The sequence below is a fragment of the Thunnus thynnus genome, chromosome 17, assembly GCF_963924715.1.
Source record: "Thunnus thynnus chromosome 17, fThuThy2.1, whole genome shotgun sequence".
Taxonomy (NCBI): Eukaryota; Metazoa; Chordata; class Actinopteri; order Scombriformes; family Scombridae; genus Thunnus; species Thunnus thynnus.
The window spans coordinates 18906820-18934465 of NC_089533.1; the positions used below are offsets into that span (position 1 = coordinate 18906820).

At 41.8% G+C, this 27646-nt stretch overlaps 1 protein-coding gene across 1 annotated transcript; it reads right to left on the reverse strand.

Annotated features, from left to right (window-relative positions):
* Window positions 1–80: 80 nt before the first annotated feature.
* LOC137200853 (Na(+)/H(+) exchange regulatory cofactor NHE-RF1-like) lies at window positions 81–27537 on the reverse strand. Its single transcript, XM_067615535.1, has 6 exons — window positions 26604–27537; window positions 8491–8664; window positions 5544–5697; window positions 3579–3622; window positions 1694–1813; window positions 81–1597 (listed from the first exon to the last, which is right to left on the reverse strand). Exons 1-6 carry the CDS (start codon window positions 27177–27179, stop codon window positions 1460–1462), a joined length of 1206 nt encoding a protein of 401 aa, XP_067471636.1. The 5' UTR covers window positions 27180–27537; the 3' UTR covers window positions 81–1459.
* Window positions 27538–27646: the final 109 nt, after the last annotated feature.

Here is a 27646-nt window from a genome sequence, read left to right on the forward strand (position 1 = left end):
TGCAGCTCTAGTGTCAACACAGCTTCACTACAATGTATTTTTTCACATATAACTGAATAACAATCAACATCCAGCCAGGATAACATGGTTGTAATAATTGATTTATTACAGTAAAGGATCTGCTCACTGCTTACACAAGCTACAAAACAACTCTTCATATAAAGCCATCGTTCATTTCGAAAAGCATCACTGGTCTCAATACTTCAGTATCAAATCTAGTGAAGCACAGACATTCTTTCAGACATGCATGATCTCAAAGTTAAGTTTTTAAGACATCAATAGAAACATGTAAAAAAAAAAAAAAAAAGAAAAGAAAATCTCACAAAGCATTTTTTCCAGGAGCAATAAAAGTGTTTATGTGAACTGAACGGCCATTCACAGCGGGCCTGATGGCAAAGTGTGGACGGTATAAGTTACTCATAAACTGTAGTTCACATTGAATGTGTCCAGAGACAAAGTATGGATAAACGGTGGTTGTCATGGTAACAACACAGGGTTAGGCTGAACTCACTTTCAGAGTGGGATATTTATCAAAAATGTAAAAATATACACGATATATGATTTTTATATATATGTACAGCACATTATAAGAGAATCTCCTTTAAAAACTTTCCCGTTTAAAGCCATCAGTGTGTATTTTCAAAAAACAAAAGAAATCATTTTTATGAGGAATGAAATGATGTTTATCTGAATTAAGGATCATTTAATTATTAAAAATATCACAAAAATTATATGTAAGGAAGTTATTAAGAGTGAATATCTACACAATTAAAATCATTACTGTCAATGTTGAATTAAATGACCTGAAAGTGAATTTAACTCAGTCCTGTGTCAGGCATAATAAGGGAAAAAAACAAGATAAACTGGGGGATAAATGATGAAATGATTGTCAGGCTGGTTTTACAGCATGTGCCTGGTCCTGTTATCGTTCTACAAGAAGACGCTTCAATATTTTAAATGTTAGTAGAAACTTTTAAAAGGCAGATAAGCAGACGGAGGAGCCGGTCATTAAATTTAGGGTGACGATCAAACTCCTCCACCTTGTTTTCCACAGGCACCAGACTCTGACCAGCAGGGACTGTCAGGGTCCACTGAGAGCACACACACATGCACACACACACACTCATGAAGGAAAGTATGCACATACACACTGGGCATGGCTACACACACACACACACATACACGCAAACACACATTGTCATCACGGTCCAGTTCTCTTTCGTTGGCATATACATCTTTCATCGTTAGTAGCACATTATACATATAATATGTGTAATATAATAACATGAAGAGGAATAATAAGAATACTATATTTCACAGAAAGGCTTGAATTTGTCTGCAGCCAATAGTTAAACTGTCATAATAATACAAGGATTTTAAATTCATTCTGATATCTATAATAAAAATCTGTGTGTGTATGTGTGTGTGTGTGTGTGTGTGAGAGGGGAGCTGAGATGCCCTATAGGTTGCTGAAGAGTTCATTTTTCTTGGTCCAGTCCATGGGCGGGGCTCTCTTGTTGGAGCGCTTCTGGTGGGCGCGCTCTTTGACCTGCTGCAGGGTCAGGTTGAGAGCTGGGATGGTGTTTGTGATCACCAACTGAAGAAAAACAGAGAAAATTGCACGTTATACTTTTAAAGATGCAGCAGTACATCGCGATTCTTGTCCTGTAGGATATTTTTTTCTGTGACGTACCTCAGGTGGGGTGTTTGTGGGTGGGGTTGTGAGCGAGGTGTTGGACGAGGCGTTGGATGGAGAAGGACTGACGGACAGCTTCGAGTCCCTCTCTGCCTCTTTGGCCCCTCTACCGTTCACCTGGAAACACAAATGCACTTTAGCATCACTTTATTACATTTGCTGACATATTATTAAATGCACAGACAACACTGTGAACCTTACGTCAATGTGAAACTACAATATTATCCTTTTTTCCAGCCTTGGTGCAGTACAGGACCTCACCACAGGGAGGCCGCCTTAGATTTGAGTTGTTCTTTTTCTATGTGTGACATTCTTAGAGGCGCCTGAGAAGTGGCATCAACAGTCTGACTGTTTTCAAACATATAGTTTCATAAAATCAAAAATACTGTAGTACAAGTATAAAGTAATTCCTAAATAGTTTCCTTTTGTTTAATAGCTATTTCACTGTTAAACATGTCTGGTAATCTAGGAATCACTAATAAGAATTATTTAATACATCTGTGAGCTTTCCATGGCATTCGGCAGTTCCCGAAATCAGCAAAAGCACTTTAAATTGTGCTTTCTAAGTATACTGAAAGTATTCTTCCTGGTTTATTCACTCATCATTTCATTCAGTCGTTTTCCGGCACTTTCAGCGATTTCCAGCAGTTTGAATGAGCTCATAAGTTTGCAGGACAAGCACTTTAAGCTCCTGCAGCCTCAGTGAAAGTGGCTGCAGCTCACTGAACAATAAGCGTGTAAAACCTGTTAAAACTCAACCATTTTTAATCCGCTGCTCCTCTAAAGGCCGCACATTTCACCTCGTGGACGACTTCTGCTTGACCCTCCCCTTCCCCTCCCCGCTCTGCAACCTTTTAACCAGCATGTGTTATGCAACAATACATGGAACGTAGACCTTCACAACTGCACATACAGTCCCTGAGTAACGGGAAGCCCGGGTCAGGCTTCACTTTGCATATTTGGCCAAATGCCCGAGCAGACGGAAGGCAGCCACGGTCACTACAGTTTCTTTTAGTTTGTGTTGTGATGTCTTCATACAAACCAGGAATTATCTCCTCTTATCAACAGCGATTTACATAAAGGTCTAGTGTTTTCACCTGGGAACTAGAAACTCTGGTAACTGGAGAGACCCTTAAAAAGTGTTCCTGTCATGCCACCAACAACTAACAGGAGCTTACACACAAACACACATATAGTTTCTGTTTTTTTAAGTATACAGTATAGGATTAGTCTGTGTGTGTGTTGCCTCTTACAGTAAGTGGTAGTCAGTGTGTCTCTTTTGAGTTTACGCCCAAATACTTCAGCAGGATTAACATGAAGCTGCTACATTCTCTACATCTCGCCTCAAAGCAACTAAATCTGCTGGATGAATTTGTTTTTTTATTGCTTGCCTCGGTTAAACACTTTCAAATAATTCAAAGTTAATGGAGTACTAGCTGGGTGGGGCTTTCTACAAACTGCAGCACCACACAATGAACACCAGAAGGTTTTAGACAATTGCAGGAAAGTCTATCCGGTCCACGTACGCCTCTGTGATTGATAACTCACTTCACCAGCGCCTGAATTCTCTAAAGTGGCAAACCGACCCTGAAAAAAGCCTTCAAACGCAGTTTGACCTTGGCCTGCTGGGTTTTCTGTGCCACAAGAGGAACTACAGAGTATTCAGAGCAGAAGGCTTGACTGTTATTGACCTCCTCTCTGCCAGGAAGGAGAGGCTCCATCAGTGAGGAGGGAAGTAGCTGCTGTGTGAGGCTGACAACTTCAAAGTCCAAAATCCTACTTTTGGCTTTGGACTAAAGCAGATTTCCAAAGCAAATGATATTTCTAAAGACTTTTAAGTGTTGTCCTGTGTTTCTCTCTCTCTCTCGCTGGTGAATCTTACCTTCTCCTCCATTCCTCCATTAACGACAGGCTCGGGCAGCAAACCTGCAGACAAGGAAATCACACAAGAATCAGTCAGGGAGTCCAAAAATATACCTCAGTTTGTCAGCATCAATGTCTCACTGTTGCTTGCTGTGATGATACCTTCACTCCTTCAGTCCTGAACCATCAGAGCACAGAGCTCCACTCTGCTAGATCAAGAGTCTGCAGCTCACCTTTCATTCCACTAACACCTACTCTATTACATAGCACATGTATGAGCAGATCATCTATTATTCACACATGGTTCATCTTCTATGAGATGTTCACTGACGCTGCTTAGCTGCTGCTCCTCCGATGAATCCATCCTTCTACATATCAAATAGCTGCTGCCTTTTTTGCTTTTTTGTCATAGAAATGCATTTATGTTCCTGGAAAACCATGTTTTCTCACAATACAGACAATATCTAAACCTCGAATAAAGAGGTGGAAGCTACAGACAGACATCCCGTCATCACAGACATCTGTCACATCCCTTACCTTCCATCCCTCTGCTCCTCTGCACAGCTGAAAGGTGTTTCTAGCTAATGATGACCTATTACAGGAGATAGCAGCTGCTGCAGGACTTAATCTGAGATTCGAGTTCTGCTCAAGTCTATGCAGTATGTGTGTTTGTAAGTGTGTGTGTGCCTCTGATTCTGAGAGGAGTCCCAACTTCAGCTCCAGGCTGAGAGGCCACTTGGAGCCTTGGAAACCAAACAAAGGCGCTGGCCAGAGAGAGAAGGCGGTGTGTCTGTGTGTGTGTGTGTGCATGTGTGTCCAAGTTAACAGTCAGTGTAGGCAGGTGCCCTCGTGAGTGGGCAGCATGTGAAGTGCAGGCAGTTACCTGGGAAACACCTCACTGGAATCTCTCCCTGTAGGACGTTATTTTTTAAAATCTGGGACTGGAGGGCGACTGAAATTCTGAAACATCTGCCTCTCAGTTCCTCTTTTGCCCCCGCTACGGTCCACGGCACAAGAGAACACAACACAGGTCATGTCATCCACATGCCTGCTAATAGATCTAACTAATCTATTAATAATCGACTGAGAACACTTGGACAAATCTTCAAGGGATCAACGCCAACGAGTGTAATATCTCAAATATCAACTCAAGAAAAATCAATTTTTTTCTGTTTATTTTGCATGCTATTACTTCACCTAACAACTCTGCCCCAGATACGGAGGTAGCCATGCCAACAGCTGGCAGCACCATGTTTATATGAGAGGTCTCTAAGCAAACGACACACACCACCTGCCTGAGGATCAGCCGCAGGGCCGTGCAGGGACCTCCGCTCCTCACACACAGAAACCAAATCACAGACTGTGCTAGGGCTCCCCCTGGTGGCTCTCGCAGCTACACCAGGACCTGAATCCCCACCACCTCCAGGGCTGCCCTTGAATTAGTAATGTATCCATTTTTTTTAATAATATTTTCCCTTTCATAATATTTTTTGAGTGTAAAGTTACACTGTAATATAAAACTTCAATGAGCTCTTCACAAACAACACTCTTACTCAGCGCAATCTGACTGTGATCTGTCGGATCTGATCTATTTAGGTCTAAAAAATGAACTTTCTCCGCAGGGCATGAACATGAGGGGGGCAGGAAATGGATGTGCTCAGTGTCCGTCTCTGTCTGTCTGTGTTTCTTGGCACAGAAAGAAAGAACCAGAGACAGAAGAGAGACTGAAAGGCAGAGCCAAGACACTGTGTGACAGACTTTTAATCTGCTGCTGTTTAGTGGAGACAAAAAGACAGCAGGAGGAGACAATATGTTGTCTGTAGTGTTTACAAAATGTCAATAACAGAGACTGTTGACTGACAATGAACCTGGAGTGAAACATTACGAGATAATTGCAGTCATTCACTCTTTTCCTGTCGGATTAGATAGAAAAGTAACTGCTTCACAGTGACAGTGAAATCTTGTTGCTTGTGCGTCCTCTCACCGGTGAGGTGCTCCGAGGTGGGGGCCACTCGGCACTTCTTGAAGAAGGCGTCTGTGTCGGGGTCCACCACCAGCAGACGGGTTTCATTCCCACCTCCTTTAATCATAGCCACCACTTCTGAATGCGTCTTCCCCTCCACTGACGCACCGTTCACCTGAGGAGGAGGAGGAGGAGGAGGAGGAGGAAGAGAGAGAGAAAGAGATTCTTTTGTTTCTTTTTTTGGGCTGTCTGTCTTTGTTCTCACACAGAAGTGAACAAACTGTTTTATCACTGTCAGGATTTCTGTCTCAATATTATCACTTTGTCTGCCAGAGTTTCCCGGAAAGGAAATCCTGTATGCACACACACATTCCTTCAACCACTGACTTACAAAGAAATATTCACAAAGTGCTCAGTAGTCTACAAAATAGTCCCAAAAAAAGATTTTTTTGTTTGTCCTTTCAATCAAATTATATCCATCATGTTTACATTTTTGACTATGACAGCTGCAAGAGACTTCCATACTCAACTTTCTGGTTTACAGTAACTCGACATGTCAGGTGGCTCCCTCCCAGACCAGCTGAGTGCTCTGGGATAAAATCACCATGGGAAAGCATGTGAGAAATGTCTCCAAGGGTGTGTGTGTGTGTGTGTGTGTGTGTGTGTGTGTGAGTGCGTGCTTAGGTCATAGGGTGGACCTGCACGTCTAAGCCAGTCCCACAGAGGAAGCTAGACAATAGCTGCTTGGCCAGTAACAGCAGTAACAATGGCTGTCCGCTCCCCACAAAGCCCCGCTCCTCAGTGGGTGGTGTGGCTGTCTGGGGCCCTCTGGGGGACTGAAAACCCCTCTGTAGACTCGCACTAACGCAGACCCTGTAGTCCTTTTAATCCCTCAGCGTTGTCTGTCCTCATCCTCTTCATTTTACTCCTGTTTCTTGTATTTTCCACACAGTCACTCACACGCTCTGCTGTGAAATGCGGTCATTCGCCTGCCGGGTAAAGGGTGACGTGTGTGATAGTGCACATCGGTTGGCCACGTTGCTGCTGTGATTTACCCACGTGTTAAAAAATTGCTCTAAATGAGTCAGAGATTTGTTCATTGTGAGTCTCTTCTGTTTTTTTCTGCTTGTTAAATAACACTGGAGGTGTGGTTGTTTTATCTGCTAGAGGACAATAAAAAGGCGGATCTGTGGTAATCTATCCCTCACATATTAGGGCTGAATACTGTATTGTGTTGTTGAATACATTGTTGCAACTATGATTTTCTTTTTTTTAAATAAATTTTGGAACTTTTATCAAACATTTTAATAAGAAACCAGAACAAATTCTGCAGATTTCCTGAGTTAATTTAGGTCAAAACCGCTGCAGGTGACAAATAAATTTGCAATTCTACTTTTTTGTAATATATTTGTTGTAAGATAAAGGAAAAATTATGCTCCTTCACACATGCCTCTCAGTTGGTCAGTCTACACACCCCAGACCAGCTAAGAAGCTGATTATTCCAGTGTCTCCAGGGGGATTTAAGACCCCACACAGTGGCTGTTAGTTCACATCACATTCATCTTAACACACAGTTAAGTTGTTAAAGTTGTTAAAAGATCCAACCACTTCTCTACTTATGAGTACAACATCAATCGGTTCTGATTGACTTAGATAATAACTTTAAAGGTAGATGTTGTTTGTTATTTAGGTACTTTTTGTGGTGAAAAAAGTAACTTGTACTGTTACTTTTATTTTCCGTCTTAAAACAGTGGATAATTTATTTACATGTTAAAGGGGACATATCTTGCACATTTCCAAGTTTATATTCATATTCTGGGGCTCCACTGTTACATCTTTGCATGATTTACAGTTCAAAAAGCTCATTATTTATTGTATACTGGCCCTTTACACAGCCCCTCAGTTCAGCCTCTGTTTGAAAAAGGCTGTTTTAGCTCTTGTCTCTTTAAGTCCCTCCCTTCCGATGAGCACACTCTGTTCTGACTGCAAAAGCTGCCCCTCGGCAGAACAAACAGTAGTAGTGGGATTTCACTTCTTTTTCTCATTCTTTACTCAAAATATAAACTTTTCAAATGCATCCATACATGTTCGAGTCTGAATATGATCCGAAATATGAGAGTGGACAATGCAAACAATCTGTGGAACAACCTTAGCAACACAGGCTATGAAATGGACAACCGTTTGTGGGCATGTACAAGCAATGCCATGTCATCACAAGGAGGAAGTAGAGATAACTTTGCAAACTAAGTGTTCAGAGCAGGTTGAGGCCCTGGGAGCATTTTTACATACGTGCACCTCAAGTTTTGGAGATTTGACCATGTTTAACATAGACATCCGACATCACAACAGTGTAAGTTTAAAACCCAATATCTGGCTACAGATAAGAATGGAAATAATGAAACAATAAGGCCACACAAACAAAATGCCACTGTTTTTGAATATGAATGAAGCATGAAATTGTTTGACAGTTGTGAAAGTGCTCTGGTGAATGTAAAGTTATCACATCAATTACTTATAAAATGAATTATTTGAGCTCAGGAGAAGCATGAACAGAAAATAAACAGGCTATTATCTCATACCACACTTTATACACACTTGATTACACAACACACTATTCTTCTCTATTTTTATCCCTTAAGAAAAAAGCTTCTCAGAGCGGAAATATGGCAGAACTATCAGGATACACTATTTGCATGGATATTTTTGGGTGACTTGAAAGGACTCTGACCAGTTACTTCTTATAAATATTGCTTTTAGGGCAGGTAAAGAAACAAGAAACTTTAATTTCCTTTTAATTTCCTTAAAACTGCCCAAAATTTCTTGTGCAAATATTAGAAAATCAACTCATCTAATCTGGTTTTTAGCAGGAAAAACAGATAATTTTCTTAAATGAGCACCTTATTACATCATACTGAATAGCAGCCCTGCATGGTCTCACAGTGTTGTAGCATTAACTTTATTAAGGTACCTGTACTATCCTGTCTCGGGGCTGTAGGCCTGCCCTCTCTGCTGGAGAGTCCTCATCCACAGCTCGGATGTACTGGCCAGGCCGCGCCCGCTCGCTGTGCAGGTTGAAGCCATATCCGTTAGGCTCTCGCCGGATCACGCAGAGACGTGGCCGCAGTTCAGTGCACACCTCCTCCTGAAAGAGGCCGGAGGAGAGAAAACAGATATGTTAATACGCTGCATGTGACAGGCATGAATACACCAAAACATCTGAAAATACCTCAACCATGGGTGTCTGTTCTGGAAGGACAAGAGGCACAAAGATTACGGAGAGCTCCAGAGAATCGTTAACCATGAATATGAATCCGAGGTTGAACATGCAGGTTGCTGCTGCATGCTGATGTGTTGTGTGCTGTGTTTTTCACAATCATGAGTAAACTATAGCTACAGTTTGACTCCACGTGACTCTTACTGCTCGCCAGGAAGGAAGAGGGTCTTGGAAGGAGAATGGGAGCATGTGATTGGGGGTCTGCTGGGATGGTTTTGTGGAGAATTTGGGGAGGGGTAGCAGGGGTTAGTCTGCCTTGCTCTGGCCTTGCTGGCTTGAGGAAGGGACCGCTTCCGGTGAGGTCGGCAGCCTTGCTCGATCCAGGCTCCGAGAAGGACAATGGAAGCTGGGCGTTGACCTCTGACCGCCTCCCCTCGCCCCGTCCCGTCCAGTCCCGTTCTGGGATGGCAGGAAGAGTTAGAGCCATATTGTCATCCAGGAAAAAACTCTACCTAAATCCCAGAACCTCCCTTCCGTTGTATGGATGAAGCAGTTTCTTTATTTAGCAGAGGGAGCTTTAATGGCTTTGTCATCAAAGAGGTCAAAACATGAGAGTACGGAGAGAAGCACAGGAGACGGCACTGGTCAGAATAATCTTTGTCACTATGACCGAATCAGACCTGACACTCCCTCTACATCAGAGCAGCTATGTCCTCCCGCCCTCGGTCAACTGTACACTCGAAGACAATGAACCACCTCTATAAATAAATCAGTGTGAATGAGTCACTTTCTACAGAAAATACTGGCAGGAGGCTGATTGATTAAAGATAGATAAAAACACCAGTGCACATAGATGAAGTGTGGACATTATAATAAGTGAGGCAGTGTGACTCAACATCTTCTCTCATGTACACATAACCTACCAATGAGTGACTGTCACTTCAATGTATTACGTAAGACAATTGTTCTAAGCTAACACCCTTCCCACCTCTGCCAAAAACAATTAACTTTTTTCTCTCTGTCTCTGTAGACTTACCGAGAAGCAAGCTTATCACATTTCCAGAAATGACAGAAAACATGAGCATGGAAAAAACTCATTCATCAATGTAACTAACACATGAACACACTTTGTAAACTTTGTAGTCCAAATACCAGAGTGTGGTCAATGAAAACTGGGAACTTGGAAATTTCTTAGAAGTCATATGATGTGATAACAGAAAACTGCACTCCACTCTCCAGATGTTCTTTGACCACTTTGGGATTCAGGACACCAAAAAGGGGGACAAGGCCCTGTTTACACCCGGCATTAAAATGCGTCTTGGGTGATCCAATCCCAAGATGCATTGAGAGCTGATCAGTCAGACCACATTCAGAGGTGGTCTGGACTGCATGTGGCCACATCCTTTTAGCGATGTGTACACGAATGTGTCCTGTGCCCCATTAAAGGACCACCTAATCAACTGACGTCATCTGTGTAAGTGGAAGTACGTATTCATTGGCATACCAACGGTGTCGTATTAAAGTGTGAAACAACAAGAAGAAGCCACAATAATAGTGGATTTGAAACACACTGTCTGATTTCCATTTGGGCCAAAGAGTTCTGATTTTACCTGCGTGCCAAGGTCTTTGCAAACTTCTTTTAATTTCCAGCAGACTAGGCACAGGAAGTGCATTGCTGTCTTCCATCGGTAAAAAACGACAACGCATTTGGTCTTTGCAAACGGAAATGACGTACGTGTTTATTTGTACAAAGAATGGGAAAGTGAGATCTGATCATAAGTGGTCACTTGAGATGCAGTCTAATGCCAGGTATGAAGTGACGCACTATCCACTTGTGATTGGATCACCCAAGACGCATGTTAATGCCAGGTGTGATCAGGGCCAGAGGTAGTGCTCACTCGCTGCTGTTTAGCAGTTTAGCAGTTTGTTTTTACTTATAGGTTTTAATTTATCTGTTTCCTTCCAATATAATTTAATTTGGGCAAATAATGAGTCTGAAATTAGGTTGGATAAGATGTTCTTTCTCTAACAGACCATTTCTGTATTAAGGCAGAAAAGCATAATTTTTACAAACATGACCAAATCTAATACTTTAAAGGATTTGTTAACATTTTTGGAAGTACTTATTTGCTTTGCCGTACTGCATGTTAGATGAGAAGATCACTTTCATGATTGTCTGGTAAATATGAAGCTAGAGCCAGCTTAGCTTAGCACAAAGAATGGAAACAAGGGAAAACAGCTAGCACGGCTCTGTCAAAACATCACAAAATGTGCATTATCAGCACCACCAAAAACCTGTTGCCAGGCAACCAGTTGAGAGTTACCGGTCCCAGCCAAGAAAGAACCCTGCAAAAAACGCCACATGACATGGTGAATTGCCGTTTTTACACTTCACTTTTTGTATGAAATGTAAAAACATTTCGCAAGACAGTGAATGAGCATGTTGAATGTTGAACTATGTTAAACTGCCATCACTTTACCACAGGTCATACCCTAACATCAAAATATCTCACAAAAAACTTAATGGGAAATATTGCACAGTAACGGCAGCTTTGCTAGCAGCTGTCTGTTCTCATCAGTCATGCAGATTGACCGTCTTTGTGTCCGTCTCCGTCAAGAGCCAGCTGAGCAGCAGGCGTGTGTGCTTAACATTTACTGTTCTGATCACACGAGTTGCTGATAAGAGCCCTTCAGCGGGAGTTTCATCATACTGGTGCTGATTATATAAAAATGCTTGTCTTGATTGCTCGTCACTCACCCCGTCAAGTGTTACACCCAAGCTTCAAGTGAAACAACCTTCGTTTATCAGCTGTCTTTTCTTTAGTTAATGTTTAGTTTCGGTGCTGTAGGCTTTTCCAACTGTATATTTCTGACTTCCTCTCCTCTGAAAGCCTGGAATTTAGCTCTACTTTAGCTGTGTGATTGCACAGTAATGCATGAAGTCTGATGTTCACCACAACATATTGCTGAATGATCAAGGCACATGCAGTGACTTACGTAACTCTTAAAAACAGGAACTCATAAGCAAAACAGGACTATTGGCGGTCACTAGCAGTCAAGTACTATCTATGATTCATAATTAGTTAACCATGTGCCCCGTTTGGAAACCCAAAAGTGCCATCAACGCACGCTGCAGCCCTGCCATCAGACTCACTGACTCATCGGGCGTTCTGGCTGACGTTAGGCACCCCTGCGCAGGAAGACAGGGTGAGAGAGGCTCTGGCAGGGACAACAGAGGAAGGTTTGTGTCAGAGAGGAGTGGAGGGCAGAAGAATCTCCACGCACGTCTGCAATCTGTGGAATCTGCTGAACACACATGAGCCAAGAGGCTAAGCAAGAAGGACACAGCGATTCATTCCCACTACTTGTCAAATGTTTGTGTGTGTGTGCGAATTAACTTCCTCGTTAACTTTCTTCAGGTGTTTGTGTGCTTTAAGTTAAAAAAAAATGACAAAGCATTTGATGCCAGTCAAGACAACAAATACAATGCCAGTCCTCCATAATGTCATACATACTGTTAAGAAATGGGTACATAAAAGGACATTCAGGGGACGTACTGTAAACTACAAACTGATATCTTACCTCCTCCACACACACTATCAGCTGAGGCCAGTGGCTCAAGCAGAGCGATGCACTGGACGACCTTATCAACACACAAAGCTCCCTGATTTACGCTGCGAGTAAAACTAAATATTTGTGTCAGACAGACTCAGACTTGTCCTGAAGTCAAATGAATTCAGCAACATTTGTATACTTCCTCTCAGCCTCTTTATTTTGTTTAGAGTATTTCCCAGACCCAAAAGCATCAGCTAGTACATGCAATGTGGAAGGAAAACACCGATTAATTCATCTACTTCTGTGACTTCCTCAGATTTAGTTTGGTTACAGTAAGTCTACCGCAGGGCTGTGAAAATACTAGACTTCCTCACATAATGTGATGGTTGTTCCAGTATTTTTACTACAACATCATCTCACCTTTATAAAGCTCTATTCTTGCTCTGGGTTTTTGTAACCATGAAGCAAATAATTTGAAGTACATTCAATGTGATGTAAGATCTTGTCACTATTGTTAATATTTCAGACCGTTCCCTTTAAGATCAAAGTCGCATAGTTCTCTGTTGTGTGAAACGTTCTTCTCTGCCCAGAAAAACAGCGTTTTGAGATGAACACATTCTGTCAGTGACACAAACTTTCCCTCTGAGGAGGGAAGTGTTGAACAGGAACTGTTGACACATCTTCCCTCAATATGCTTCCCTCTGCGCTGGCTCAACTTCCTGACATGAAAGAGAAATCAATATAAAAACACACCCAAACATATGAAGAGAAACACATATACACACAAGTATGGCATCATGGGAAAAAGGGCTTTCAATTGGTTAGAGGATGAAGAGTGTGAAAAAAAGTGGATAAATTGACATCTCAATGTCTCTGGAGAGATGAGAATGACATCACTGTGTTTGACATTAACTAAAGGAAGCCAGGCGTTAACGAGTCGTTCTGAAATGCTGACTAGGGCGACGATGAGGCAAATCTGACGCGGATTAACTCGTCACTGTTCCCCAACATAAATATAAGCTATAAGACGACACTCAGACTCATCCCGTCTAAACCTCAAACATACTGTAAAACAAGCTGAACCTAGGAGGGGGAAGGAGGGAGGAATGGTGAGCTGAAGAAAATGGAGGCTGGAAGCACAATTAACCAATCAGTTTCAGATTAAATATTAGAGGTGCCAGCCTGCAATTAATATTTGCATCCATTATCTCTGCTGGATGGAGGAAGAGGAAGGAAGGAGGCACGAAGACAGTCTGACAAAGCCTGGAAATACACTACAATAATCCAATATACGGCTGCTAGTAATTCTTATTTTCATTATCGATTCATCTGTTGCTTATGTATCAATCAATCAATTAATCATCTAGTCTATAAAATGTCAGAAAACAGTGATGAAGGCTTATCACAAGGCCTGACTTCAAATGTGCATGTTTTGTTCAACAAACAGTCCAAAACTCAAAAATATTCAGTTTACAAATGATATAAAACTGAGAAGCTTGAACCACTAAATTTATTGATTAATTGGCTGATTGTTTCACCACTAATCCGACTAGAACTGCAACAATTAGTCGATTCACCAATTAGTTGATCAACAAAAAAATAATCAACAACTTATGTAATAATCAATAATCGATTTATCGTTAAAAAAGTCAGATGCTTGCTGCTTCCATCTTCTCAAATGTGAGACATTGATGTGAAAATGTGTTTCTTTGTCATATGTGATAATAAATTAAGTATCTTTGGGTTTTGGAGTTTTGGTCAGATTAAACAAGATTAAATCAATGCTTTTTGGATTTAATAGTAATTTATTTTTCAGTTGTCTGTTCAGCTTCACTCATACAGGTTTGAGTTACTTTGAGGCAAACGTGTATCTTTCTTTCACTACAGACATTTTACCTCTTGAACTGTTCTGTTTTAAGACAGATTTGTCTTTCAACAGTTTATGGCTCTTTAAATTTTGAATAATGGGGACAATGGTGGCATTGTGCACTTTGAAATTATATATGTATATGTATATGACTATCTCGCAGTACAGCCTACTAGGTATCATGATACTACTGTGTTGTTATCTCGGGTGATATGAGTTAGACTGTGATTCTAATGTTGAACTGACTATAAACTTTACATTTGAGTCAGTGATACATTGCTTGGTATCAACTTGTCCACTGGTGTGTTAATATTCAACTACTGAAACAGTATAAACACTGACCTGGGAGATACAAAGTTTAGTAACACTGGACAGTTCAAATACCAATATCTGTAGAAAGTACTATTGCATCATATTTTGTTACTACTGAGACTAATGTCTATTCTACCTACATACTTCAGCCCCTTTCATTAAGATACACCCTCCTTCAGGCTACTAATGTATGAGTGTAGTTTCTATCTCCACAGACTTTGAAAGGCTTTGGCAACGAAAAATAAGCAGTTGCTTTGAATACCAATTGCTCCAAAACAATACCAGGGCACATTTTAATATTCTCAAAACACACTTGTGAGTCACATGGCTGTCTCACGAAACTCACTGCATCTGCTGCTCCAGTACACAGTTTCCTCTGTGTCTTTTTAAGATGCAGAGTTCACAGGTTCCCCCCTCAGAGGTTCATGTAACCCTGTTTTAGCCTTGTTTCTGTTTTTCCTCAGGAAACTGAAATAACCAGGAGATAAGATAGCGAGGCAAAGTTCAACTTACAGGCCTCTGACACAGCTGCAGCACCTCAAACTACATAAATATGGAGCTGTTCCTGCTGAGGATTTAACCCCAATGGGTCAAAATGAAGTGCTGAATTTAAATGTTGGTTTATCAGTCAGCCAGTCGGTCCACCAGTGTGGTCCAGACTGACATATCTCAACAATCACTGAACAGATTGCCATGAAATTTTGCAGAGACATTCATGACTCCTAGAGGATGAATCCTGATGACTCTGGTGATCCCCTGATGTTTCCTCTACCATGTTCACATTTGCAGTTTTTGACACCATCAGGTCAAAATGTTAAAGTCTAATATTTTGATTTATAGAACTAATGACATCCCCATCAGCCTCAAATGTACTTCATCTTTGGTACGTGTTAGCAAATGATAGCATGCTAAGATGCTAAACTAAGATGGTGAACATGGTAAACCTGCTAAACGTCAGCATGTTAGCATTGTCATTGTGAGCATGTTAGCATGATGAAATTAACACAATTAGCTCAAAGCATCACTGTGCCTAAAGTACAGCCTCACAGAGGCGCCAGCATGGCTGTAGACTTGTTGGAAAGTCTTTGCTCCCTGGAATGCAACAGTGAATATTTAACACACAAATTATAGCACAAAACATTTTTGTAACCAAAAAGCAATGTTTTAAAATTTAATGGTAAGCCCAGAAGTCATTTTTCATCATGCAATTGATCTTTGAACATAAACTTAATGGGTCATGTGACGATTAAGGGATGAGATTGGTTACTGTAGCCTCAGTATTGCAGCTAACCAAATTATTTTGTCTCATGTTACCCTTTAGTGAAAACAAAAACAGCAAGGGCACATGACACAGACTTGAATGAGCCCTTAAATAAAAGTTATTAAATGTCAACATTTACATGGATATTGCTGCTGGAAAAAGGAGCACATATTCCTCATTCCGCCTTCGAGGTATCCACAGGTTAGAGTTTGACAAGCCAGAATGATTGATTTGCATCTTCTAAACCCTCCCAGGGAGTACTAAAAAGCAACCAACTACCTCCATAATAACCATCCATCATGTTTATCATCCTCTGACTCCGGAGCCACCGGAGATTTGCATCTGCTGGGCTCTCCTGCTGATTCTGTGCGACAGAGCTGCAACGTAGCTGCGAGCGATTCAGTCACTGGTATGGAAGGAGCAGTCTGTGCTATATATGTGTGTGTTAGGAAGCGTGTGTTTGTGCTTGTTCGTGTGAGAGAGAAGTCAGAGGCTGCAGCTCTGCCACTCAGACTTCCAGTTACTTCATATTTTCCCCATGCTTGGCCAGGGGACTGATGTGTAACTACAGGCCTTAATAAAAGGAGCACACATAGAGTGTAGGACATCTATTACTGTCGGCTTGTTTCATTCCTGCACAGCTCCGGGCTTCTGACGCAACTACTCTTATTGTTGGACAAAGCCAGGACAAAAAAAAGAACTGCTTAATTGTTTATTATTACGTTCACGCTTCACTGACGTTTTTCAGCTGTTCTTCTTCTATCCAAACAGCTGCTTTTGGCTGCTGATAACACCCAGTAAACTCACAAGTTTTGCAAATCATCAACTGAAACCTGTTACACCCAGCTGAGATATGTCATCTGAAGCAATCTCTCTTTCATATAGGTCTACGTCTTTCTCCTTTTGCTGCTTACTTCACGCCCCCCTCCCCTTGTTCTAATAAGCAAGGGCAGCTCTCCCATGAGTTCGGCTTTACGGGGCCTCTTTGATCAGTATAAAGAATAACCACTAAGTGACACACTACCAGGCACCACGGTTATTCAGTGACATGACAAATCATTGGCTTTGCAGTCCTTGTGATTGTCATGTGTAGTTTTGAGGGAGATTAACAGCCTCAAGGACAAACTTAATAAATGTTTGATGGCCTCACCAGCGTAAACCTGGTTCCTTTTTAACCACCACAGCACAAGTTTTGTCCTCTTGAGTGTACGGAGCGCACCACTCTCTCAGGCAGGGTGGGGGTGTTGGATTTCAAGCTGGACCATTGAACCAGCTGTGAAGCAGGCAGAGGGGGGGAACAAAGCACCCTACTGTCCCCCCTTCCATTTGAGGATGGGACAAACTGGCTCTACAAAAGACACCAAAGAAAGGTTCTGCCAAGGGTTCCCGTTACAATGGACTCTTTAGGGGGACGGCCTGAAAATAGAAAAGTAATGTCAGTCATCACAGCAGGGGTACAGACACTGATAAGACCAAATGGAGTGGTCTGGATTACCAGAGAGGCCTTGCATCTCTGGAAGATCTGTGGAAATGGAGCAAGCAGATTCTGCCTTTACTCAAAGGTTGCCGTCATTAGACTGTCCACCACGACATCTTCTTTTTTTTAAACCCATGCATTACATCAGCCCAACGCCGACTGACAGTTTAGGTCCTATCACGAACCAAGGAGTCAACAAGTTTTATCTCCTCAGCCAGTCTTCCTGTCCCTGACCCTCCACCCCTGCAGACATGAACCCTTGCATCGGACCAACAACCCCTAACACAAGTTCCTCCCTCCCTTTTCACACACAGCACAGTAGGAAAATGCATTTAGAGAAAGAGGGAAAGGCATCACAGAAAATAAAGAAGTTGAGATACTGAAGGTTGGGTCTCACAAAGCAGAACCTCATTGTCATGTAAAAGCAGAAGTGACAATACGCTACGCTGTAGTCACACTCAAGATTACATTTACTGTGAGAAAACAGTTTAAACAACAGTAGTTCATTCAACTTTTCAGTCAGGGACCAACTAAATAAAATTAATTTATTGTCTAGTCACGGATGTTGGACTCATGTAATTCAAGTAGGAGCCAAAAAATCCCCCTCATTCAATTTGCAAATCTCTACATTTGCCTGAATGGTTGCGCACAATTCCCATTGACCTCATGTGGACATGTTGCACATAACTCTTTGTGGAACATGTAGGTGGAGGCCAATAATGATGGCAAGAGACTGAGAGTTACCAGTGAAGAAAAAGTCATGCCCTTTATTCAAAACGTGCCTTGCAGCTGTGTTGCATCATTGAGGCTACTATTAGTGGAAAAATTAATATATTTTCTCTGTGGGTGACTGGTAACCGCTTGCAATTATATTAACCAGTGAAATGTAAAATAATGAGTCAAGAAAGAAAGGCTTGTTTCTTTTTGTAGTTGCACAGGAAGTATCTCAACAGAGCAGCGAGCCATCTACTAAATGTATGTTGATTATTTGTATTATCCAGAGAAATAAGAAAAGAGTCTACAGCCATGCTAGTCTAGTGATGCTGTACATAGGCACAGTGGTGCTTTGAGCTAAAACCTGCTAACAATGACAATGCTAACATAATGAAGCTAAATAGGTATATTGTTTACCATGTTCACCGACTTAGTTTAGCATTTTAGCATGCTAACTTATGCTAAATAGCACTTCATACAAGTGCAGCTGAGGCTGATGGAAATGTCATTAGTTTTTCAGGAATTTAACCAAAGTATAAACAAAAGTATTGGACAATTTGAATACAAGTTTCACTTGATGATGGCGCTTGATGAAAAGTCATTGGAAAACCAAATCTCATGGCAATCCATCAGACAGTTGTCAAGACTTTTCAGTTGAAATCACAAACGTCAACATCACTTTGGCGCTAGAGAAAAAGTCAGGGGATCACTGAAGTTTTTAGACACCATTCGTTATAGGATTCATCCTCTGGGTGTCATGAATGTATGTACAGAATTTCATGGCAATACATACAATGCTTTTAAGGTTTTTTCAGTCTGGACCACTGTGGTGGACTGACCAACCAACCAATCAACATTGCCATTCATAGAACTACACAGCTAGTGTGGCTAAAATACCAACACCAATTGGCAAATTGGAGCAAGGAGAGCCATTTTTATTATAATTGCAAACTTAAAATAGTGGGATATGTTGATCTTTACCTAAGCTTACACAGGTTCTGTTGATTAAGTGTAATTAAGCACATAAACAATGTACATTTACTTGTTCTGTCTTAGCCATAACCTCATGTATGGCGTCTCTGTCTTGTACGGTGGGAAGGGAGGTGGATGGCGGGGGGTGAGTCTATTTCAGGGCGAGCAGCGAGTCATTTCCCCCTCCACCCCCGGCAGGGCGAGGCCCTCCGGCTCATTGTCCGGCCGGGGTGGTGAACCTTTAGCAGCATGGAATGGGAAATGGAATGTGGCATTGTAGAGTCTCGGTCCAGCATCCCATGGGACCCAATCACCAACAACCCCACCACCCACACACACACACACATACGCACACACACACACACACACACACACACACACACTGGGTTCAGGTTCCACCCCTGACCTGGGCCAGGGTGGCCTTGGCTGTGGTGATAGGACAGTGGTGCTGTTGTTTGCACTGGCGTCACTGAGAAGTTTCAGTGAAAGCGCTATAATTTGCATAGATGATAAATTGTAATAAACGGTCGCCATTGATTAATTCGTTCCGCCCCTAATCAATACCGCAACATATTGTTCTCTTGTGAGGTGGTAGAACTGTATCCTTCTTTTGTCCGAGACATAACTGTTATGCTTTCTGGCAGTTCATATGCCAGTTTATGACTGTGCGACATTTAAACGCTGGCACGTGTAAACATGTGGACATTAAAAGGCTAGTATTGGGTCATCCTGGTGGCCTACAGGGGTTTAAACACTGACCATGCAATCGCAGCATCCCTCTTCTTCTTTTGCATTTCATTTCCTGTCATCGCTCTACTCTCTGCTGTACTTTCAAAAGGCTTATACTCAATGTTGTTTGGTACACACTGTTACTCAACTGTCTGTCAGATTTTGGAAAGCTGGAAGCACTTACAGTTGATACACACGAATAAATTAACATTTCATGGTTTTTAAGTCTTTTGGCATTTAGGTTATGATTTCAAATGTGTTTTCCTGTTTGGTTAAATACATTTTGTAATGCACTGGCATGACTTTCTTGCAAAACACTGCAAATAACAGAATTGCCTGTGTGGTAATGCTAGTGTTATCTTGGGCGATGTTTTGTAATAGTATTTTATTATGATTACCAAGTGATTCCCACCCAAAAGACACACAAAAACAGCGACTCTAATGAAAGTGACTGGATAGAAAAAATGTATGTAAAGTAAAGCAAATGTTTGCTGGTGCCACAAACATAACAAGATATACCAGTATAACTAAAACAATATATTACTATGATATGTAATAATATATGAGAGTGTGATTCTAGTTATGTAACGTTGTTGTATGACTTGAATTTGACCTTTTTCATATCTTTTACCTTTTCATACCTTACCTTTTTCAGCCCTACAGTTATATTATTTTAATTTGGCTCTCCTGGCTGAATGAATGAACTCGTTAGCTAGTTAAAGTCAATATTACCCAGTATCGATATTAATGATATAGTGATATCATTAAAATTTCCTATTACAGTAATTATTATTATACATTGTGATATCAAGATTCAGTATAGAGTGATATAGTAAGATTTCTGGAAGTTCAATTAAGGAAGTGTATAAGGATAAAATGACATTGGGACGTCTGTTATTGCCAGAATTAAATGACAATCATTGCTTTTCATCACATTGATCTAAGTCCAACATTGCCTGAACTCAGTGGTTCCCAACCCTTTTGGCTTAAAACTGCCTAAAAACCTACATGTGAGCCTTTGTTTATTTGGGTTATAAGCAAAGAAACCTGTTTTTTAAAAATATTTTTAGAGGTCTTAGGACGTAAAATATTCAGCAATTCACACAAAAAAGGTAAGATTAGAACATCAAAAAATGTAATTTAATTTTGTGCAGTTTTGTGAAGTTTTTTCTTTCGGATCCTGTTAATTATCTTGTGACTCCAGAGATTAATTTTACGACCCCGAGGTTGAGATATTAAAAGGATAACTTCCTCTATATAAACGAGGCAGCAAAATCTGGGCTGGTAGACAAATTTCTATCATCTCACCGTATATCGACATATCGCCCAACTCTACCTCTCCACTCATAAGTGTTACATAACACATTTGAAATTGCACTTTTAGTTTCTGATTAACAAATAAGGCAAAGGGAAACATGTTGCATTTATAAATGCATAAAAATCCTCGAGTCAAAACACAATGAAGCCCATGACACCCTCCACCCTGTCTTGTCATGTGGACCATTTCCCCTGAAACACACAGCCCAACAATCAACAAAGAGCAGGGAAGGGTGACTCCCAAACTTTCTCTCACGCACATGCAAACACACACATGTACATACATCGACGTGAAAACACCCACACAAAACAAATACACATGCGACGCATGTCTAAATGTACTGTTTGATAAATGTCATGCGACAGCTTGCGGCCAGTCAGACTGGTATAGAATGAATCATGATGTATATCTGATCCTGTCAGACAAACACAATGACACGCACTCCATTACCCAAACAAAGCCTGAACAATGCCTGGCTTTGTGACAATGGATTCAGTGATAACCAAATCAACAAACACAGCAAACTATCAGCTGGAAACACTGTTTACTTTGAACCATGATTCAGTGTCTGTCACATGCTATTTAACCAGTGTCTTTTACATTTTATTATGTTATACCTCCTGTTTTCATACAGCCATTTAGTTGCAACATTTGCTCAGATCAGTCTGTGTGATGCTGTGATGATTTATCCAGCCTTTCAGCCACAGTTTACTGTCCCACTATGAGTTGCTGGGACTCTCCCTGGCTGGGGGGAGGGGGGGGGGGGAGAGGTGAGAGGAGGATCAAGACGACGAGGTGGGGGTAATCTTCCACCAAAAACAATGACAGGAAACCAGCACAAATGTCCTGGGGTCTGTGAACAGTCCAAGACACTGACAGACAGCAGCAGGCAGCCAGAAACACTGCTCCGTCCGTTCTGGCTCAAATAGTTAATAAAGGTGTGGCCACGCTGTCTCTAATGTATGACAAACAATCATAGAAAGCTGACGTTTATTCTATTAACAGCTAATCTTATTCGCAGGCTATTCTTGAAGGCATTACATCACTTGTAAATGAATGTGGACGTCATAAAAGTTAAAGTTCAACTCTCAAAACTCAAGTAAATCTGTAATTCTATCCAAGATAGGAATGCCACATGGATGGATTTTATTATCCCTTGGGGCAAAACCCTTACCTGAATAATTCCTGCCAATACTCATTCTGCCAGTTTGGGAGAAAGCATAAACAACACACATATTCACTGACTGGAACCATAAAAACAAATTAAGAAGACCATTGTCATCTCATGCACTGAGGGCCATAGTGTGGAGTATATACAAATATAGTGGGAATCCTCCCATACAACAGCTTGAGGATGATTTGTTTAGGGAAAACATGTTGTGCCATGCAGTTAAGGAACCACGCTTTCTATGTAAAGCCAATGGAAAAAAAAAAGCCAAGCATGTGTGGTGAAAGCAGAGGGAAGCTTCAAGCTCTCTAATAAGTAGTTTTTTTTATGAACGTGCAGATTAAAAGGAGAGAAGTGACAACCGACAGAAAGGTCAACATAAAGTCTGGGTGTCTTCTACCATACTGTAAAATCATGCAGAGTGATACATACTTTTAGAGAGTCTTACACACACACACACACTTTTAGACACACTTGCTTACGTGTACCAGATCTCATCTAACCATAGTCAATTTCATCTGACACAAGCTCTCTTCCTCTCCTGTAATTAGTGTTTAAAGACAGCCTTATGTAAGCAGTCAGCAGTCATTCAGCAAGACTTCCAAACACTTCTCACACTCTCTCGCTGGAATCTGAATGAATCACTCAACAAAAAGCAAGAGCAGTGTCGTAAGTGTAAATCCAGCCCCTGAAAAATAGATTTTAAGGGGTTTAATTTAACAAAATGGTGTGTGTTTGTGTATGAAATAGTGATTCATCGATTAATGATTTGGTTTATATAATGGCAGAAAACAGTAAAACATGTATTACTTTCCTAGAGTTCAAAATGATGTGTTCAAATGTCTTTTTTGTGTGATCAACAGTCCTCAACCCAAAGATATTCCATTTAAATTGATATAAAACTGAGAAACTGGGAAAATCTTTAGGTTTGAGACGCTGGAACCAGATGATTTTTGGTGTTTTTGCACGACTTCAAAGATGTTTTTCTCTGGATGAGTTGATGGATCTAGATTTGTAACACGAGCCGGTCACTGCTCCTTCACTACACTCATCAATTTGCAGAGTAAAGATTTTACTGCCTGGTAAATAAAAAAGAGAAAAAAAAGACGACCTTTGGACGACCAACTATGTGTTTTTGTGTGTTTTGTTCTGCGATGACGACAGCAGCTCTTCTTTTCTTTTCCCGGGCCACACTCCATGTTTTGACCTTCATCGCTGCTCGTTCTCGCACCTCGCCTGCGCTGTCTCACTTTCGCCTACCTTCATCCTCACACATACATACACCCCGCATGCACTGCGCACACACACACACACGACATCAGCGTAACCATGGCAACCTTGAGCGGGGCTCCTCGGCTTCTGGAGAGGGCGTTGCTCTTTCGAACCCTCTTTTGTGTCGCTTCAAAGACAAGGCCAGACGGCCGGCGTGCGGATGTCAGTGTGACTGCTAAACCAACGCTTTGTGTGTGTGTCTGCAGTGTGTGAGGGTTTTGTCAGTGTGTGTGTGTGTGTCACAGGCCGGGCCACAGGGCTCGGGCACAGGAATGCCGGACAGGATGTAGAGAGAAAATTCCAGAAACAGTAGAGTCAGTGCAAAACACACCCTGAGGTGCCTCTGACTGTAACATGGAGACACTGAAGACTCTAAACTGCATCCCTCGAGTCCAATTTACATTCACTATGTCTTCAGTCCCTAAGTAACTTCTTCAGCCCATTAAATCCTGGTTTTGTATACACTGTTCTTTGATAAACACAACCCTGCATCACACGTGAAAGAAATTCCCAACCAGGTTTATTCGTGCTGCTTTTTTGGCTCCTTACGTCAAACTCTGGGGAAATCGTAGAAATGAAAATCCAAGCGGTGAAAATGAGTTTGTTAGAAGCGTGATTGTTTGTTTCAACAGCACTTCCCTCTGGGTTGCGTGCCAGTGTGAACTGTACTGCCGCAGCTCCATTAGGCCATCTGTGGAGAGCATTGAGAGTAAACACGGGAACAATCGGTGTATATTTCTAGGACAAACAACATAACCCAGCCATGCTCAAGTGCATTGCACAAGCGCACAGCCTTTCTGTTTTCATGTGAGAGAAAACAAAATATCTCTTTTAAATACCAGAAACATAATTCCAAAACGCCCAGCACGCTCTGGATATGTGAAAGCTGTGATTAGGCAGTTATATATTAAAAAAAAAGAGGATGTAAGGAGGCAATAAGTGGTCACCTATGATAAATGTCAACTCTGCACTCAGCAGAGCTTCAGTAATGACAACGTGACATTTCAGCTGAGGAGACGGGACGTTTGTTTTTGAGCATCTGGGTTCATTTGAGGACAGAGTTTAGAGATAGACGAGTAAGTCCTACTGACTAAAGCTGGACTAGTGAGGACTTTCTTATAAATAAAAATAGTCTGAAGATGATGACCAAGCAGGCAGAAAGGAATTCTTTGTGCATTTCAAACAACTAAAACAGAAACAGTCAGTCTAGAGCTGCAACGATAAATCAATTAATAGATTAATCAGTAGAGAGAAACTTAATTTGCAACTATTTTGAAAATCAATTCATTGTTTAGATCCTTTTTTTAAGCAAAAATGATCAAAATGTGATGCTTTCAGGTTCTAAAGTTCGAGAGTTTGCTGCTGAGTTTGTCTCACATGACAGAAAATTTAATATCTTCGGGTTTTGGTCTGAAATTGTGATGGACGTTTTTCACTGTTTTGATGTTTTATAAACCAAAATGATTAATGAAAAAAACGAATCAGAAGATTAATCTATAATGAAAATAATCATTAGTTGCGGGGCATTTAGTCAATGAAGTCGATGAACAGAAAATTGGCAGACGTTTTGATAATAGATAAATTGTTTAAGTTGTTTAGTAAGTTGTTAAATAATTGCCGGTTCCAGGTTCTCAAATGTGAAGTTTTCCATTTTTCTGTGTTTTGTATCAGTATAAAGTGAATATTTTTGGCTTTTCGACTGTTTGTCGGACAAAACAAGACATCGAAAGACTCCTTGGACTCTCCTAACATGCGATGGCCTTTTTTTAAACTTTTCTAATGACATTTCATAGACTAAATTTAAAAAAAACAAAAAAAACCCAGCAGATTAACTGAAGATGAAAATAATCTTTTCTATAAATGTAGGTTTTAATACCAGAAAAGAATATTTAATCTACGTAACGACATTACAATAACCAAAATGCCAGATTCATCTCACTATAGATATTATTTTAATAAATCTGCCATCAGTTTACCTTTAAGGTCAAAGTGTCACCACCTATCAGTTTCAGGAATCATTAAAAAATGTACACTGGACATCTTTGTTTACGTTTTCACTGGTATTACATCATATAAATGCTGGTCAGGACAGCACATGGATGCACAGGCTGTTGTTTACATGCTGTTAGATGAAGAAGGAAGGAAGAAGAAAAAGAAATGACCGCATTAGTGTCTTTTTTTCCATCTTTGTTTGTGACTGCTGCTGGTTGTGCACACTACGGCCACCTACAGCAATGTACCGAGCAGGAAAGTCGGACACAGACACAAACAGCCTCGGGGGTAAACATCCAGCGAGGAGGATGCAGCGAGGGGACACAGATGGTCCAGACTGGAGAGGACCCTCTTCTCCTCAAGTGCTTTTTAATGAACCCTGATCCTGAATTCACAGCCACACAGACAGCATGGTAGAAGAAAATAAGGGCAGACACAGCAACAAGTTGCCTCTGCGGAGCGAGAATGTGCCCATAATGTTTTACAGAGAAAGATCAAAGGTCTGAAACAAATCATTTAGTGGTATTCATTCCTGGAAGATTCAGAAAAAGACACCAAACTTCTTCCTGTTGTTGATTGTTGTTGTTCGTTTAGCAATGTGAGATATTTATGGTCGCTTTTGCTACAATTCAAAGGCCCAACACCACCTCTTTTTTCCAAGTGTTGTTTTGTTCAGTGTTTTTTTTTGTTTTTTTTGCTCTTGCTCTGCTGCGGAAAGTCTGTCATTATTGCTGACTTAATGTTTAACCCTAGAAACAGCTGCAGGGTCCCTTTAATAAAGACAGAATCACATTTTCAAGTGATTGCTTTTTGAGCCACTATAAGCCAGTTGCAACAGGGGAAGAAAAATGAGTTATTTGGGGAGGGGTAGGGGGGGGGGCAACAGTTTGACAGTGACAGAGGGAATCCTGGTCCAGTTGTGTTCCTTATTTTCATGATCCCAAAGCTGAACCAGGTTGTTTGTCCTCTCACCCACAGTATATGTCCAGCCAGCTGCCCACAGCCTGGTGGCTCTGCAGCATGTGGGTGCAGCTGCCCATATTCACCATGTTACTGTCACAGAGCACCTATTCTTTCTAGGAAAACACTCCCCCCAATAATGCAGTCAGTAGGGCACTTATAATGTCATATTAGCATTTAAATCCCACTGACACTGTAAAACAAAGTGTAGGTGGAGGGAAGGAAACTTGTACTTGCACATATTTAACTTTGCTATATTTCTGCACTCACCTTCTCAGAGTTTATGCTCAGCTTCTTCTCGACGTGCCCGTGAATTTCTCCGTTACTCTCCGGGACCGGCGTGGACTCCCTGGGTGTCCCGTCCTCTTCCTCCACCTCGTCCCTCTTGGCGTGCCGCTCATCCCCGTTTTCTGTCCCGTCGACTTCCCCATCCACCTCCTCCTGCTCCACCACCTCCACCACCTCCTCTTCCTCCTCCTCTACCTCGTCCTCGTCAAAAGGTAACGGGACACCGTCGGTGACATACTCCCTCAGACACTTCATGTTGTGTTTCTTCAGCAGCTGCTCTGTGTCCGGGTCCACCACGATGAGCTCGAGCTGGCCCACGGTGGCACGTATCCGGGACACGACCTGCTGGTGGCTCTCGCTCTCCACGTCGTCCCCGTTCACGAACACCAGCCGGTCCCCTGCGCGGAGCCCCGACGTCTCTGCCGGGCTGTCGGGCTCCACCAACCGTATGAACTGCCCGGTCTTACCTTTCTCCCCGTGGAGATGGAAACCGTAGCCGTTGTCCCCCTTCTCCAGCGTGCACAGCCTGGGGCGCAGATATTGGCTTTTGCTCGGCATGGTAGGCTTCACTCGCCTTCACACACACACACTGCTGCTGCTGCTGCTGCTTCTCAACCTGTTGCTCGTTTTCAGTGAGAATGAGGAGCAGATTGACTCAGGATGCTGCTGAGGGGAGGTGTGAGTAAGTAAATGAGTGGTACCCCTTCAAAAAAAACACCCAACCCCCGCCCTGTTGGGGAGATTACTCCGTGGGAAATAGTGCTGCTGTTTCTCTGTATACGCACACTTTTCACTAACAAGTACAGTCTGTTTCGGGCTTTACACCTGATGTAATCCTCAGTGACACTTTTTCCAACGTGCTGACCCGGGGACTGAGGCTGATCACACCCACACAGCTCTCTTTCAGTATGCGACAAAAGTAGAAAAGCCACTCAGGAAGAGGGAGGTGCGTTCACGGAGCAGCCCAGCTGGCTGCCTCATGCAAAGCAGGGACGAATGGAGGAGTAAACACAAACCAAAGCTGT

What these genes read in the sequence shown, in the direction of transcription:
- LOC137200853 (XM_067615535.1), bottom strand. Translation starts at nt 27,179, where the DNA reads ATGCCGAGCAAAAGCCAATATCTGCGCCCCAGGCTGTGCACGCTGGAG. An exon ending in TGAGCATAAACTCTGAGAAG is followed by an intron (nt 8,665 to 26,603) that starts GTGAGTGCAGAA and finishes GGCCTCTTTCAG; the next exon opens with GAGGAGGTGTGCACTGAACT. An exon ending in ATGGAGGAATGGAGGAGAAG is followed by an intron (nt 1,814 to 3,578) that starts GTAAGATTCACC and finishes TTGTGTTTCCAG; the next exon opens with GTGAACGGTAGAGGGGCCAA.